We start from the raw sequence: 13695 nt of genomic DNA, 5'->3' as shown, positions 1-13695 counted from the left end.
TTAATTAACTGGAATATATACATACATACATGTATATATATATAATGTTTCTTCACTCTACCTTGCTTTTAAAGAAATTCGTACATGATCCTGATCCTAGTTCTTAATTTCTAATTATTTTGAAGCCAGTAGATAGTAGACCTATTTCCTAACTTTGAGTTACCAAATGAAACGATTAATATAATTAGAATATAGTATAAATTAGTATTATATAGCAATGGTTCATTATCTAGAAAAAAAAAAAAAAAAATTGTCACGAAGAATCGAGTTTATGCAAATCACGGACAAAACGCTAAATGTTCGATTCACGGATGGAGAGTAGCTGCTATAGGTTCTCCGTCATTTAAAAATGATGAACAATTTTAACTATTAACGATGTTCATAAGGTTCTGCCTAGCTAAGATCCTAAAGATTGACATATATATATATATATGGTTTTTTTGAATAACTCCCTCATGGAATATTTTTGAAAAACAGAAGAAAAAACAAAAGCTGAAGAAAAAATTATATATACCCAATAGAAAAGACGGCAAGTCAATTTAATGTCTAAATTGATCATATTTCACAAGAATTTCCAACACGAAATATTAATTTTACAGAATATTGGGCATTGATAGTCCTAAGAGTTGACAATGATTGCACGAATATCACGGATTTTTCTGAATAACCTGTCTAGGATAATATTTCGTTAATTAAATTATATAATTATTTCATTAAATTCACAGTCACATGCATGCATCCAATATATATATATATATATATATATATAATATTATATTAATTTTAAATGTAGGGATTCAAATTGGAAACCTTTGACTGAAAGTATAATGCATGTATGTACAAATTAACTGGAGGTTTTCTTGGTAAATAAATTAACTGAGTTTAAATAACTACCAATTTACAGTTGTTACAATTTAATGACCCCAGACAATTAAGGACCTTTTTTTATTTATTTATTATTATTTTTTTTTCTGTTGGCAATGCAAATATTTAAGGATATTACAAGCTACCAGAAGGATAAGAGATAAAGGGAATGAATTTAGAAGGAAAATAAAGAGCCTAACCAATTGGGCAAAGGGGGTGGCTAGTTCCTGCTTTAATCATCTATATTGTGACAAGAAAGTAACAACTTGTCCTTATTTATTTATTTATTTATTTTTACTAAAGTAACAACTTGTCCTTACTATTCCTAATTTATCTGTCCTATAAAATGTGGGGGAAAAAAACAGGAAAAAGGAAGAGAACGACACCATCATATTCAGGCCCACCTTTATGAAGGCCATCAACAAAATCACATAATCTGGACCAAAACTTTTATAAAACTTTAATTAAGTTGCAAAATTTTGGTTAAAATTCACGTGTTTTAACTGTTTAAGACTTATTTCTTAGAAAAAAAAAATGTATAAGATTTTAAATAAATTAAAAAGTTGGATCCACATCACAATCTTCTCACACACATTACTCTAGTTTTTCCTTAAAATATTTTAAGTAAAAAAAAAAAAAAAAAAGAAAAAGCTCTATGTGAGAATTTTAAAGTGCCAACTGGTAAAAGACCTTAATTAATCTGTACAAATATGAGTTAAATACAATTAAATTCTATAAATTAAGATTATTTTACACTTAGAAGCTAAAAAGATAACATTATTTTAAGGCATTGAATGCCTCAGTATGATAGTAAACGGGTATGGACCTCCCTAAAGTCCTACTTATTTGGATGTCAGTCTGGCAAAGTCCAGTAACATCCAGCAACCAACTCTATTGAAAAAAATAGAAATGTTATTATTTCGCAGCAGGTATTATTGTGGGCCATCATAAGCGTGACGTGTTGTTAGCGTGATCCAGCTGTAGATGACTATCTCACGAGCCTTTTGTGTCTACGCGCGTAATCGTCACGTGCTGAACCACCTCGGATTCTTATTCCTACTCTCATTGCCATTCACTGATTACCTCTGTCAGGTTGGCTTAAAGTCCACACTTCCCTATATACTCCGAACGCTCATCTGACTATCTTCCCATAATACCCCCTACTCTTACCCACTCTCCGACCCATGAATCAGGATATTTTGGTAAATCAATAACTCCTGCATTCTGTAACTAAGCTGTCAAAGCTTTTGTTTTCTAGTTCAAAAAAAAAAGTAAAAAAAAAAAAAAAAAGCCTCACTTACTTCCAGAAAGGAACTAGTCCCTCTGCTGTAAAACACATTTTGTTCCGAATAAAACGACAACACCCTCATATTAAGCGTATCGTTCACGCTCCTGTGGATTTAAAAACCTTTGTTTAGAGCGTGCCAACAATGTACAAGGTAAATGCGTGGAGGAAAAATCTTTTTGCTTTTTCAAAAATTAAAAGGAACGCGCTTGGATAGTACCGTTTGGGTCGCTTTTTCATTTTTTCTTACTTACTGGCTAAAAAGTCCCTCAACTTGCAAATATGGCAAACCATCTTTCTTGCTTTTATACTGTCCAATTTCCTAGCGGCCTCTCGCAAACACATTAATTTAATATTTTAAGTTAACAATGTAACACAAAGGCCTTCCATCTCAGCTCTATAAATAGGATCTCCCACTGCTTTACTTATCAATTCACACACAGTTGCCAAGCCATCTCAGCTAGCATCTAGTGAAAATTTCTAAGATTTTTCTTTTCTCCTTGATATCTCTCTCTAAACTTCTATTTTCAAAAATGGCTCTCTCTGTTTCAATACTAAAGCTGCTCTTTGTTATCTCTTTCTTCTTCCAGATCTCTTTTGCTACTAGGAAGCTCAATGAGCTTGTACAATACCAACCCCAGCTCTTAAATTACCATGATAGTCCACTTCTCTCCCAAATCTCTTCTGCTACTAGGAATCTCAAAGAGCTTGTACAAGACCAAACCCAGCTCTTGAAATACCATAACGGCCCACTTCTCTCTGGCAAAATCTCAATCAATCTCATTTGGTACGGCAAATTCAAGCCGTCCCAGAGAGCCATTGTCTCTGATTTCATTACCTCTCTCACTTCATCTTCTTCATCAAACAGTAACCAGCCTTCGGTTGCAACCTGGTGGAAAACCACTGAGAAGTACTACCATATAAGTTCTAAAAAATCCTCTTCTCTCACTTTGTCTTTGGGCAAGCAAATACTCGAAGAGAGCTACTCTTTGGGGAAATCTATCACCAACGAGCACATTGTAAAGTTGGCTTCGAAGGGTGATCAGGGAAACGCAATCAATGTGGTTCTGACATCCTCCGATGTAGCCGTGGAAGGCTTTTGCCTTAGCCGATGTGGAACTCATGGTTCTGCTTTGGGTTCAAAAACAGGTCACATCAAGGGCAAGAACTACAAGTTCGCTTACATTTGGGTTGGGAACTCAGAGACACAGTGTCCGGGACAATGCGCTTGGCCATTCCATCAGCCAATCTATGGACCCCAGACTAAGCCATTGATTGCACCAAACAACGATGTGGGTCTGGACGGTATGATCATCAACTTGGCTAGCCTTTTGGCCGGTACAGCTACAAACCCATTTGGAAATGGCTTCTTCCAAGGTCCTGCTGAGGCTCCATTGGAGGCTGCATCGGCTTGTCCTGGAGTTTACGGCAAAGGGGCTTATCCTGGTTATGCTGGGAGCCTTTTGGTGGATCGTACTACTGGTGCTAGTTACAATGCAAATGGTGGTAATGGAAGGAAATACTTGCTTCCGGCTTTGTATGACCCTTCTACATCAACTTGTTCAACTTTGGTTTGAGGATTTAATGGAGATTTGGGAATGTAATCGGGGTAGTAGTATTTTACCAAGTATTAGTAGATTAATGTATTGTATACCTATGTAGAAAACAGATAAATTCATTTATTTTGTTTATTGGATTTGCTTATGCGGATTAATAATAATAGAAAAAGCAAATTGGTTTGGTTTGCTTTTTTTTTTTCAAATTCAAGACTCTGCAGTACCTCAATTGTGCATATTTTTTTCTTGGTATTTGAAACTGACATTCGGTGTTCTGTAGTAAATGAGATTAATACTGATTGCAAAATGTGGGTTTAAAAGGATATGTATATTAATTAAACAAGATAATATCAGCTGACGTTATATAATTGAAGATCAAGTATCCTGTTTCATCTGTCAGCTGGATCGCAAAAATTTATGAAAAATTGTGTAAGCATTTAAAAAGAGAGTCGACCGTTGAGCGAATTAAAACACTCCTGACATCTCCCAGTACAATGGCTTGAAGCTTTGAGCTTTGCAATTTGTATTCAGCGTGTCGCTGCTCCAACAGACATAACAGTGTTTCGGCCTAATCAATTTGGGCAATTGCAATTTTTTGCAATTTAAATTAAGTCCTAGAAAGTTTAAAAAATATAACATGACTTATTTCTTAAAAGAGATGTTTTATCATTTTAAAAATTGATCCAAATAAAAATCAAAATTTACTCTTTTTTAATTAAAAAATAAAAATGTATTCTTAAAACACCTATAAAACTATAAAATAATACGTAATATAAATTGGCAATGGCATAGCTTCACAGAACCTATTGGGGCGGTATTGAAGAATACCAAGGTTGCCGCCCATCTATTTACTATAACTCTGGCATCGTCCATTTATTGGACTCATTTACTAGATAACCGCAGTCAATTAATATTGTATCAATGGACGGCAAATAAAAAGTGTGAATTCTATGAACCAGAACCATAAATATGCATAACACCATGAAAAAGATTACAATTAAAGACTAGTTCTTTCCGTGATATTATGGTCATGATTGGAACGTCTAACTAATAAGAATACTTAGTTCCTAAGTGATATATAGTCGATGATCAATCATCAAATTTTAACAACAATTTCTATGTACATTCTTAAAATTAACCATTTATATTTTGGTAAAACTTCCAATAAAGAAAAGGATAAACAACAAAATCCAAAAGCCTGAACGACTTGGAGAAAACAATGATGGCAAAATTAAGGAAACGTCTCATGGAAGAAAAATCCCATTAAGTTTTGATCTAACATCCCATTTGGATAAGGCATGAGATGTCCAACCGATTAGCCTCTATAAGGTTCTAAAAAGGAACAAAATTCATAATTAAGATCAAAATTCATAATTATGAATCATTTTGACAAAATTCATCATTATGAATCAAAACAGGTACAGTAAACATTTTGACTTGCAATCCATTTCGACAAAGTTTTTGATCTCTTAACAAAAACTATAAATATATGTTAAATGGACAGATTTTCTTTCAAATTTCTAAAGTCAAAGTCTATAATAAAAAATGTTTATTAAAGAACTCTCACTCACTCCGTTTTAGTGCGAATTCACATGTTTTCCTTTTCACTAGTTTGTCGTTTGTTAGTACTTACAAAAATTCGGGAGAGAAAAACAAAGAAAAAACATTTTCTTCTTGTGCAAAGACCTATTGGTGGAGCGTATAACAAACACATGTACAATTTGAAATTAATAAAGAAAAAAATAAAATAAAATAAGCATTACGACTTTATATATAAGAAATAGAAAATTACAAATCACTGTATACATACCCTTCGCCACATATGCCTGCCGCAACATGCAATGTGCAAAAAGTAAAAGTTTTGCGTTGTAGGAGGAGGATATGTGCCACACTGTTCCGTTCCCTCAAAAAAAACAAAAGGGGAGGCTGACACATTTGTCGTTTCTCATCCTCGGTGGGCTGTCCTTTTGTCACTAATACCACCTTAGCTGGCTAAACCCTGTCAGATAGTCATAGATTCGGTTGAAAGCGAAACCAGCTCTCTCTCTCTCTCTCTCTCACCCGCATTCATTTCAACGCGTTCTGCCTGCTGGCATTAAAGCATTTTCCTTTTTTCGGTTTAATTCTTTTTTTCCTTTTTGTTTGTTGTCACCTTTTCCTCTCTTTCTTCGCAGTTTCTTAGTCACCAAGGCATTGTATATATAACCACCTCCACTCCTTTTAATTCCTCACTCAACCCTCAGCCCGCACAAAGAACTGACTTGTTTAGTTGTTTACTAATTCTCTCTCAATTCCACAAAAACTCATCCGAATGGCCTCTGTAGCTTCCGCTCATCAGCTTCTAAAGCTAGCCCTGTTTATCTCTCTGCTCCATTTTAGCTCTGCTGCTAGGAATTTGGCTGCAGAGTCAGAGCAATCCGGGCAACCATTGTTGTTTCAGTACCACAATGGCCCTCTTCTCACTGGCAAAATCTCCATCAACCTAATTTGGTATGGAAATTTCAAGCCCTCCCAACGAGCCATCGTTTCCGATTTCATCACCTCACTTTCTTCTTCTAACCCAACAACACCACCACCACCACCACAACAGCAACAACAACAGCCCTCTGTTGCCACCTGGTGGAAATCCATCGAAAATTACTACCATCTAGTCAGCTCCAAGTCCAAGAAATCGTCCTCTCTTTCCCTGCATCTGGGTTCCCAAATCGTGGACGACAAGTACTCACTTGGAAAATCGCTCAGCAATCAGCAAATCGTAAAATTGGCATCCAAAGGCGGTCAGGAAAATGCCATTAATGTGGTATTGACATCATCCGACATCACCGTCGATGGGTTTTGCTCTAGTAGTTGCGGGAGGCACGGATCGTCCACCACACCAGCTTCCATCAGAGGGAGGAGCTACAATAAGTTCGCTTACATCTGGGTCGGTAACTCGGAGACTCAGTGCCCCGGTCAATGCGCTTGGCCATTCCACCAGCCAATTTACGGCCCACAGACTGCGCCGCTGGTTGCGCCAAACAACGATGTAGGTGTGGATGGGATAGTGATCAACTTGGCTAGCCTATTGGCTGGGACTGTAACGAACCCATTTGGAAATGGGTATTACCAGGGTCCTAAGGAGGCTCCATTAGAGGCTGCCTCTGCTTGTACTGGAATATATGCTAAAGGAGCATACCCTGGCTATGCCGGTGACCTTCTGGTGGACCCTATGACTGGTGCCAGCTACAATGCTCATGGTTCTAATGGGAGGAAATATTTGCTCCCGGCTCTGTTTGACCCTTCAACTTCAACTTGTTCTCCTCTTGTTTGAGTGTTTGATCGGAGGAGACACTAGTTCCATCTCGTTGCTGCGACGTGCTTACACGTTTATGTATAAAAATTATAATATATGTATGTAGGCTGTAAAACGATGGTAGAGAGATTAAATTCTTTGTTTAATTATTCTTTATTTCATTATTCCATTTGAGTAATAAGATTGAGAATTTCATTACATTTTTCTCTTTTCATTCTCTTTCATTTCCTTTGCGAGTTTTGTTATATTTATCTTAGTTATAATGAAGATTATGAATAAAATCATTGTTGACATGATAATTATTTAATATCAGCATTTCATAATAATCTTTTATTATAAAAATTTTATTTAAAAAAATAAATATTTTTGGACGATCGGTTAAATTGCCAAGTGATCAAATGATAATCTAGGATGATTCTATATACTGACTAGCATTTTTTTTTTCTATTATTTTTTATACACTAAACAGGGTTCCTTTCAATCCTCAAACGTAGGTTTGCAATGGTAAACTAATAAAGGATCAGAGGATATATATATATATATATATATATAATGTGAATTTAAAATTATATTATCAACCGCATTTGTTAATTTTTTGTTTTTTTTCCATTTATTTACATATAAAAAGTAACGCTTTTTACGTGGCGTTGGAGCATAATGTGAATTTAAAATTATATTATCAACCGCATTTGTTAATTTTTCGTTTTTTTTCCATTTATTTACATATAAAAAGTAACGCTTTTTACGTGGCGTTGGAGCCATTGAATTTGATGTTTGATGGGTATCCAAGTTTTTCACTACAAAAGTACAAATTGAACATCGCTCAAGTATCCTTCGTCTTTCAAATCAAAACCGTTGACATCTAAAAAATTTTAGTAACAGCTAGCCATAGATTCAATAGCGCCTTCGGATTACTCGAGATATTTTTATACGACCAAGCTTTCAAGAGCCAGCTTCCTGTATATCACATCTAGCTCGATAGCAATGGCATAACTAATTCTCTTCCTTTTTCTTTGGTTGAAATGGGGAAAAAATAGGGAAGGGAATAAGATCCTTTTGATCATAAAGTTCATGTTTGATAAATTATTATTTATTTTAAAAATTTAAATTTATAAAATATAAATTTTTATTTGATTTATATATTTTTTAATATTTCTTTCAAATGTAGATATTTTTTTTTTGTTTTTTTTTGCTTTTGTCGGTTTTTATATTTATTTTTTATTTTGGATAGAATTATTAAATTTCGAACGCAAAATTTTTAAAATTTTTGATTTTATTAACACTGATTTCAAAATATAAATTTTTATTTAATTTATATTTTTTTCTAATAATGCTAATCTGGCTTATATATATGCTCTAAAAATTTAGATTAACAAACTTGGATTAGCTATCATGGCTATTGGTAATGTGTAGTATTGTTTGCTATCACTTTTTTGTTGGTCAACTATTAATTGTCACTTTGATCCAAGAAAAAATGTTTCAACTTTTTAACATGCATGTATTACTATTTTTTTTTCCAATGGTCCGATTTATTAAAGTTCGAAAATTAATGATCCAGATTTTGAAGTCAGCGATGGAGCTGGGTGGGTTTCAAAAAGAATAATAAAACCGTGTGAAGTTTGCATCCCACCAACCGGGAAAGGCCAATTAATTTGAGACGGGTCAAACGGATTTTGGAGCTCCACTGTCCAATTTATTCCGAGAAGTTAAAGACCCCGCAAACCCATAATTCCAAACAATACTCAGACATGACTGATGACTTTGCATTGCAAATCTGCCAAGATGCCACACATACATACATACATACAGCGCCACCCATGACACGCAATCAGAATGTCGCACAGGCAACCCACCCAACCCCACCACTTCTTATCATTCACTCAAATGCCTCCTGCTCCACCTTCATACCTTTGCTTTGTTTGCAAGCGTTTTTAAGCTTTTCAGGCATACATAATATTTTTCCAATCTTATATTATATCAATAATAGTAAGAGATACAAAACTTATTTATCCAATGCCATGAAAAATAATGTGACAATTTTTATTTAGTTTGTGCTGGTTTATGCTTATCTAGTGTATTTACTTAATTTTAACTTATATGATTTTTTCAACCATTATATTAATATGTAGACATAATTTGATAAAAAATTTGTTAATTCCAAAATGTATATAGAGAATTATGTTTCTGTTGGGAACATGTTTTCCAACATCATTTTTAAATGTGTTGATGTGCTAAATATAAAAAAGATCATACCTCAATTAACTATTTAAATATAAAATTCTAATTAGGCAAATGACAAAACTTTATCCTCGTTCAATTTGATAAATTTAAAGTTATTGCGTTTAAGATTGAAAATGACCAATATTGGTGATAGTTTTTTTATAGTATTGGTGATGATTTTTTAAAAAATCATCGTTAATACTATAAAAAACCGTTATTAATACTGCGGTCTTCATGCGAACTGCCCTCACCATAAAATTTCCATATATATATATATATTTATTTTTATTTTATTTTTTGTTTTTTGAGTAGTGTTAAAGATTTAGGCCACAAATATTTAATGAAATTCTAAAAATATTTCTGGATCGAAACAAACTTCTAAATAAAACTTCAACTTTCTTTTTGGACGGTAGCAGAAGGAAATTATCACCTTTGTCATGATACAATCTTAAAAGAAAATCTAGAAGACCTTAGCAATATCTTATGGATAGATGAAATAATTACTTACATGCTGGAGTCCACTCATTTTTTATAACGACATTTAATTAAAAACCGACTAAAAAATAGGAAAAGGAAGATGAAACTTTGATTGCATGGTCTATCAATTATTTTAGTATTGCCCAACCAAATTGATATAATTCATTTCCAAACCAATTCTTTATTGGCCTCTACTGCAATGGATATGAGAGAAGTTTATATTCTATGTGCTAATTTGTAAATCTAGCAACCAATATATCTATGGGGATAAGTACTAATTAAGCTCGTCGCGACTGTCTTTTGGGCAGGTCTTTGTTGCCCCAATCTATACTTAGTGTCCCGTCCCTAGATAAAGCCTTTCAAAACAGCAATCAAGTTTTGTCATTATCCCCTTTTTCTCATACTTTTTATTGGTTTCTCAATGGTCGTAATTCGCCATAGCTGGCCATACACTGTCTTTATTTAAATTCGACTATCACACGCTCATAAAAAAAAAAAAAATAAACAAATTTAATTATTTATTTATGCAACACGGTATCCCCGCTGGCAATGCTAATTTCGTTATCTTACTCGCTAATTTTCAACTTTATGACTCTCTTTCTCAGCAGCTTCTTCTACCTTCTCAACCAAAGTATAAATATATCCACCTCTCACTACTTCTTCATCGCACTCAAACCCTCTAAACCTTCTTTCTATCTCTCTTCATTGACTTTCTTTCACAAATTAATACATTTTATCATGGCCTTCACTGATTTGTTCCTCCATTTTGTACTCTTCGTTTCTTTACTCCATTTCAGCTCTGCTGCAAGAAATCTGGCAGAGTCAGAGTCAGACCAGCCTTTGCTCTTCCAGTACCATAATGGGCCTCTTCTCGGTGGCAAAATTTCCATCAACCTTATTTGGTACGGCAATTTCAAGCCCTCCCAAAAAGCCATTGTTTCAGATTTCATTACCTCCGTTTCTTCTTCTACACCGAAGCAAGAACAGCCCTCCGTTACCACATGGTGGAAATCTATCGAAAAATACTACCATCTGGTCAATTCCAAGTCCAAGAAATCCTACTCTCTTTCTCTCCAATTGGGTTCGCAGATAATCGACGACAAGTATTCTCTGGGAAAATCGCTCACCAGTCAGCAAATTGTACAATTGGCATCCAAAGGAGGCCAGAAAGACTCCATTAACGTGGTATTGACATCATCCAACGTCACCGTGGATGGGTTTTGCTCCAGTACTTGCGGGAGGCACGGATCTTCCGTCACACCCACTTCAATCAGAGGGAAGAGCTACAATAAGTTCGCTTATATCTGGGTCGGTAACTCGGAGACTCAGTGCCCCGGTCAGTGCGCTTGGCCATTCCACCAGCCCATTTACGGCCCACAGACTCCAGCGTTGGTTTCACCAAACAACGATGTGGGTGTGGATGGGATTGTGATAAACTTGGCTAGCCTATTGGCCGGGACCGTTACGAACCCATTTGGAAATGGATACTATCAGGGTCCTAAAGAGGCTCCTTTGGAGGCTGCCTCTGCTTGTCCTGGGATCTATGCCAAAGGGGCTTATCCTGGATACCCTGGAAATCTTCTCGTGGACCCCACATCGGGTGCTAGCTACAACGCTCATGGTTCTAATGGAAGGAAATATTTGCTTCCGGCTCTGTTTGACCCTTCCACGTCAACTTGTTCCACTTTGGTTTAACAGAGTATGAGGACGTGCTTACACATCGTGTATAATTAAAAATCTCAATATGCATAGATAGTATTTATATATACATATATATATATATATATATATTCTTTTTATGATTATTCGTTTGTATCCAACCAATAAATGAAAATGCTAATTTTTCGTTACATTTGTCTCTGTCGTCATATTCAATTATATTTTTATTCTTAATGATAAAAAGAAATATCTTTTATTCGTATTTTTATTAATCTTGTTCTCAAATCTTTGCATATGATTTCAACAGCAATGTTATACTGCTGCCAACTATTAAAGTATGTATAAAACGATACTGATTCTAAGTTCAAAACAAAAACATATTAAAAAAAAGCATATGGTCTAATAAATTAGAAGGTAAATTAGAATTATACATATCAGCATGATATAATTTTCATTTATGATTATCACTATATTTATTACAAAAATATGTAGATTTTTTTTTCAAATAATTTTGAAGTTGCATTAATTTATGTAATTTATTATAAGTTATTTTCATTTTATGTAATAATGGATATGTTACATCTATTAAATATGCAATAAATAAACGTGTAAGGAATTATTATTGTGATAATAATTTTAGTAAATGGCAATTACAATGGATGGAAGGATGAATATGCTTGTAAATGGAGTTTCCTGGCAACATCATATATTTTGAAAAACGTTGGTCTCTCTATTGAAAGTTCCAAGTAGTGGTGTATCCTAAATCTCATGTCCTATGTTTTCCTCACACATAGTCAAATGAAACCCATAAAAATGTATACCAACTTCTATTTTACAGCAGTATGTGAACTGTCATAGTGTCATGTAAAAGTTTTGAGTACTTAAAAATTAAAAAATATATATATATATATATTTTAATAAATTATCTAAATACAAACTACCTATTTTTTCTGTTTCCCATATGATTCGAGTTTATATTCTCATGAGTACAAATATGAATGCTTTATCACTGAGTTAACCAATTTCGTCAAAAAAAATATATATCCTTAAGTTTAACTTTTACAGGATAAGAACTTGATAAATATCCAAATGATTAAACAATTTGAAATTTTTGTGGGTTAACCAAATTGAAAATTGAATATTAAAAAGAAATTGCAGATTATAGAATTTTATAAACGGGTTACCCTCTCCCACCTATTAGTTTTGGGTAAACACTAAACAAATTGTCAAAGACATCCAATAATCACACATAAGAGAGTATGCACTACACATAGGTATTGTTGAGCATAGTTTTTACTTCTATTTTTATTTTTTTATTTTTTTTCCTTCTAAAAATATTTTATAAAAAAGTTATTCTTCAGTGACTTTAATTATTAAATGTTTTTTAAGATCTAAAACACTTTAGAAAAATTGTTTTAACAATTTAAAATGCTGTGTCAAACAAAATAATAATTAAATATACTATATCATTCCATATTAATTTTTACTATTGTTATTTTTTTTGTAAATATTTTTTACTATTACTTGCAATATAAACTAAATATTATCATCCATGGTTGTGTGTATATATATATATATGTATATATATGTGTGTGTGTGTGTGTGTGTGTGTGTGTGTGTGTTCTTTTGTTTTGCTAGAAAATGCACCAAACCCTACTATAATTAACCATATAAAATAAGCTTTTTTGCACAAAAGCCAACCCTATCCATAAGTCATCCGTTGGTGCAGTTGAGAGGATAGGCAACTTGGACGCCAAGTTCGCGTTTGAAGATGCACCCACTCCACAGACCACACGCGGAAACAGTGAGTGGACTGGGCATACACATTCATTCATAATTGATGCATGCTCCCAATGTCAACAGCAATGCGCCGACCACCATTCGGGGTTCACATGCTCGGTAACCGTGCCTTATTGCGTTTGGTGTTGGTTTGTCAGCTTGCCGACCCTTTGACATTCTCAAACTCATCACTCATTGCGGTGCTTTCCGTCACAATCTTCCCCACTCCCAATATATTTATGTGTCTCCTTCCGGTCCGGGCTTTAATTTTTACTGCATTTTTTCTTAAAAAAATATTTCATTTTATTTTATTATTATTATTATTATTATTTTATATAAAAAAGGATCATAATTTAGAAGGTGTACATTCTCCTTTTTTATTTTTGTGAACTGATTTTTCACATTCTCATATAAGTGTTTAGTTTTTAATTATTCGTACCCGCTAAACTGTTTTTGAGTGTAATTTAAACCACCAATATCAGTAATAAAGCACGAAGAGGAATGATATCAAATACGTTAACAAATATAATGCAAGCTTACCATATATAAGGTTCATACTGTCA

General features: G+C 33.9%; 3 protein-coding genes across 3 annotated transcripts; all 3 read left to right on the top strand.

The window, feature by feature from the left end:
* The first annotated feature begins 2549 nt into the window (after positions 1-2549).
* On the top strand, positions 2550-3905 carry LOC107418068 (protein PHOSPHATE-INDUCED 1). Its single transcript, XM_016026737.4, has one exon. The coding sequence runs from the start codon at positions 2683-2685 to the stop codon at positions 3724-3726; it is 1044 nt and encodes a 347-aa protein (XP_015882223.1). The 5' UTR covers positions 2550-2682; the 3' UTR covers positions 3727-3905.
* Positions 3906-5931: 2026 nt separating this feature from the next.
* On the top strand, positions 5932-7195 carry LOC107405271 (protein PHOSPHATE-INDUCED 1). The gene has a single exon (XM_016012303.4). It carries the CDS (start codon positions 6017-6019, stop codon positions 7013-7015), a length of 999 nt encoding a protein of 332 aa, XP_015867789.3. The 5' UTR covers positions 5932-6016; the 3' UTR covers positions 7016-7195.
* Positions 7196-10343: 3148 nt separating this feature from the next.
* On the top strand, positions 10344-11544 carry LOC107418064 (protein PHOSPHATE-INDUCED 1). The gene has a single exon (XM_016026733.4). The coding sequence runs from the start codon at positions 10433-10435 to the stop codon at positions 11387-11389; it is 957 nt and encodes a 318-aa protein (XP_015882219.3). The 5' UTR covers positions 10344-10432; the 3' UTR covers positions 11390-11544.
* Positions 11545-13695: the final 2151 nt, after the last annotated feature.

The sequence above is a fragment of the Ziziphus jujuba genome, chromosome 5, assembly GCF_031755915.1.
Source record: "Ziziphus jujuba cultivar Dongzao chromosome 5, ASM3175591v1".
Lineage (NCBI taxonomy): Eukaryota > Viridiplantae > Streptophyta > Magnoliopsida > Rosales > Rhamnaceae > Ziziphus > Ziziphus jujuba.
This window is presented reverse-complemented; position numbering and strand designations above follow the sequence as displayed.

Excerpts from the sequence above, each read along its gene's own strand:
- LOC107418068 (XM_016026737.4), top strand. The coding sequence starts at position 2,683 with ATGGCTCTCTCTGTTTCAATACTAAAGCTGCTCTTTGTTATCTCTTTC.
- LOC107405271 (XM_016012303.4), top strand. The coding sequence starts at position 6,017 with ATGGCCTCTGTAGCTTCCGCTCATCAGCTTCTAAAGCTAGCCCTGTTT.
- LOC107418064 (XM_016026733.4), top strand. The coding sequence starts at position 10,433 with ATGGCCTTCACTGATTTGTTCCTCCATTTTGTACTCTTCGTTTCTTTA.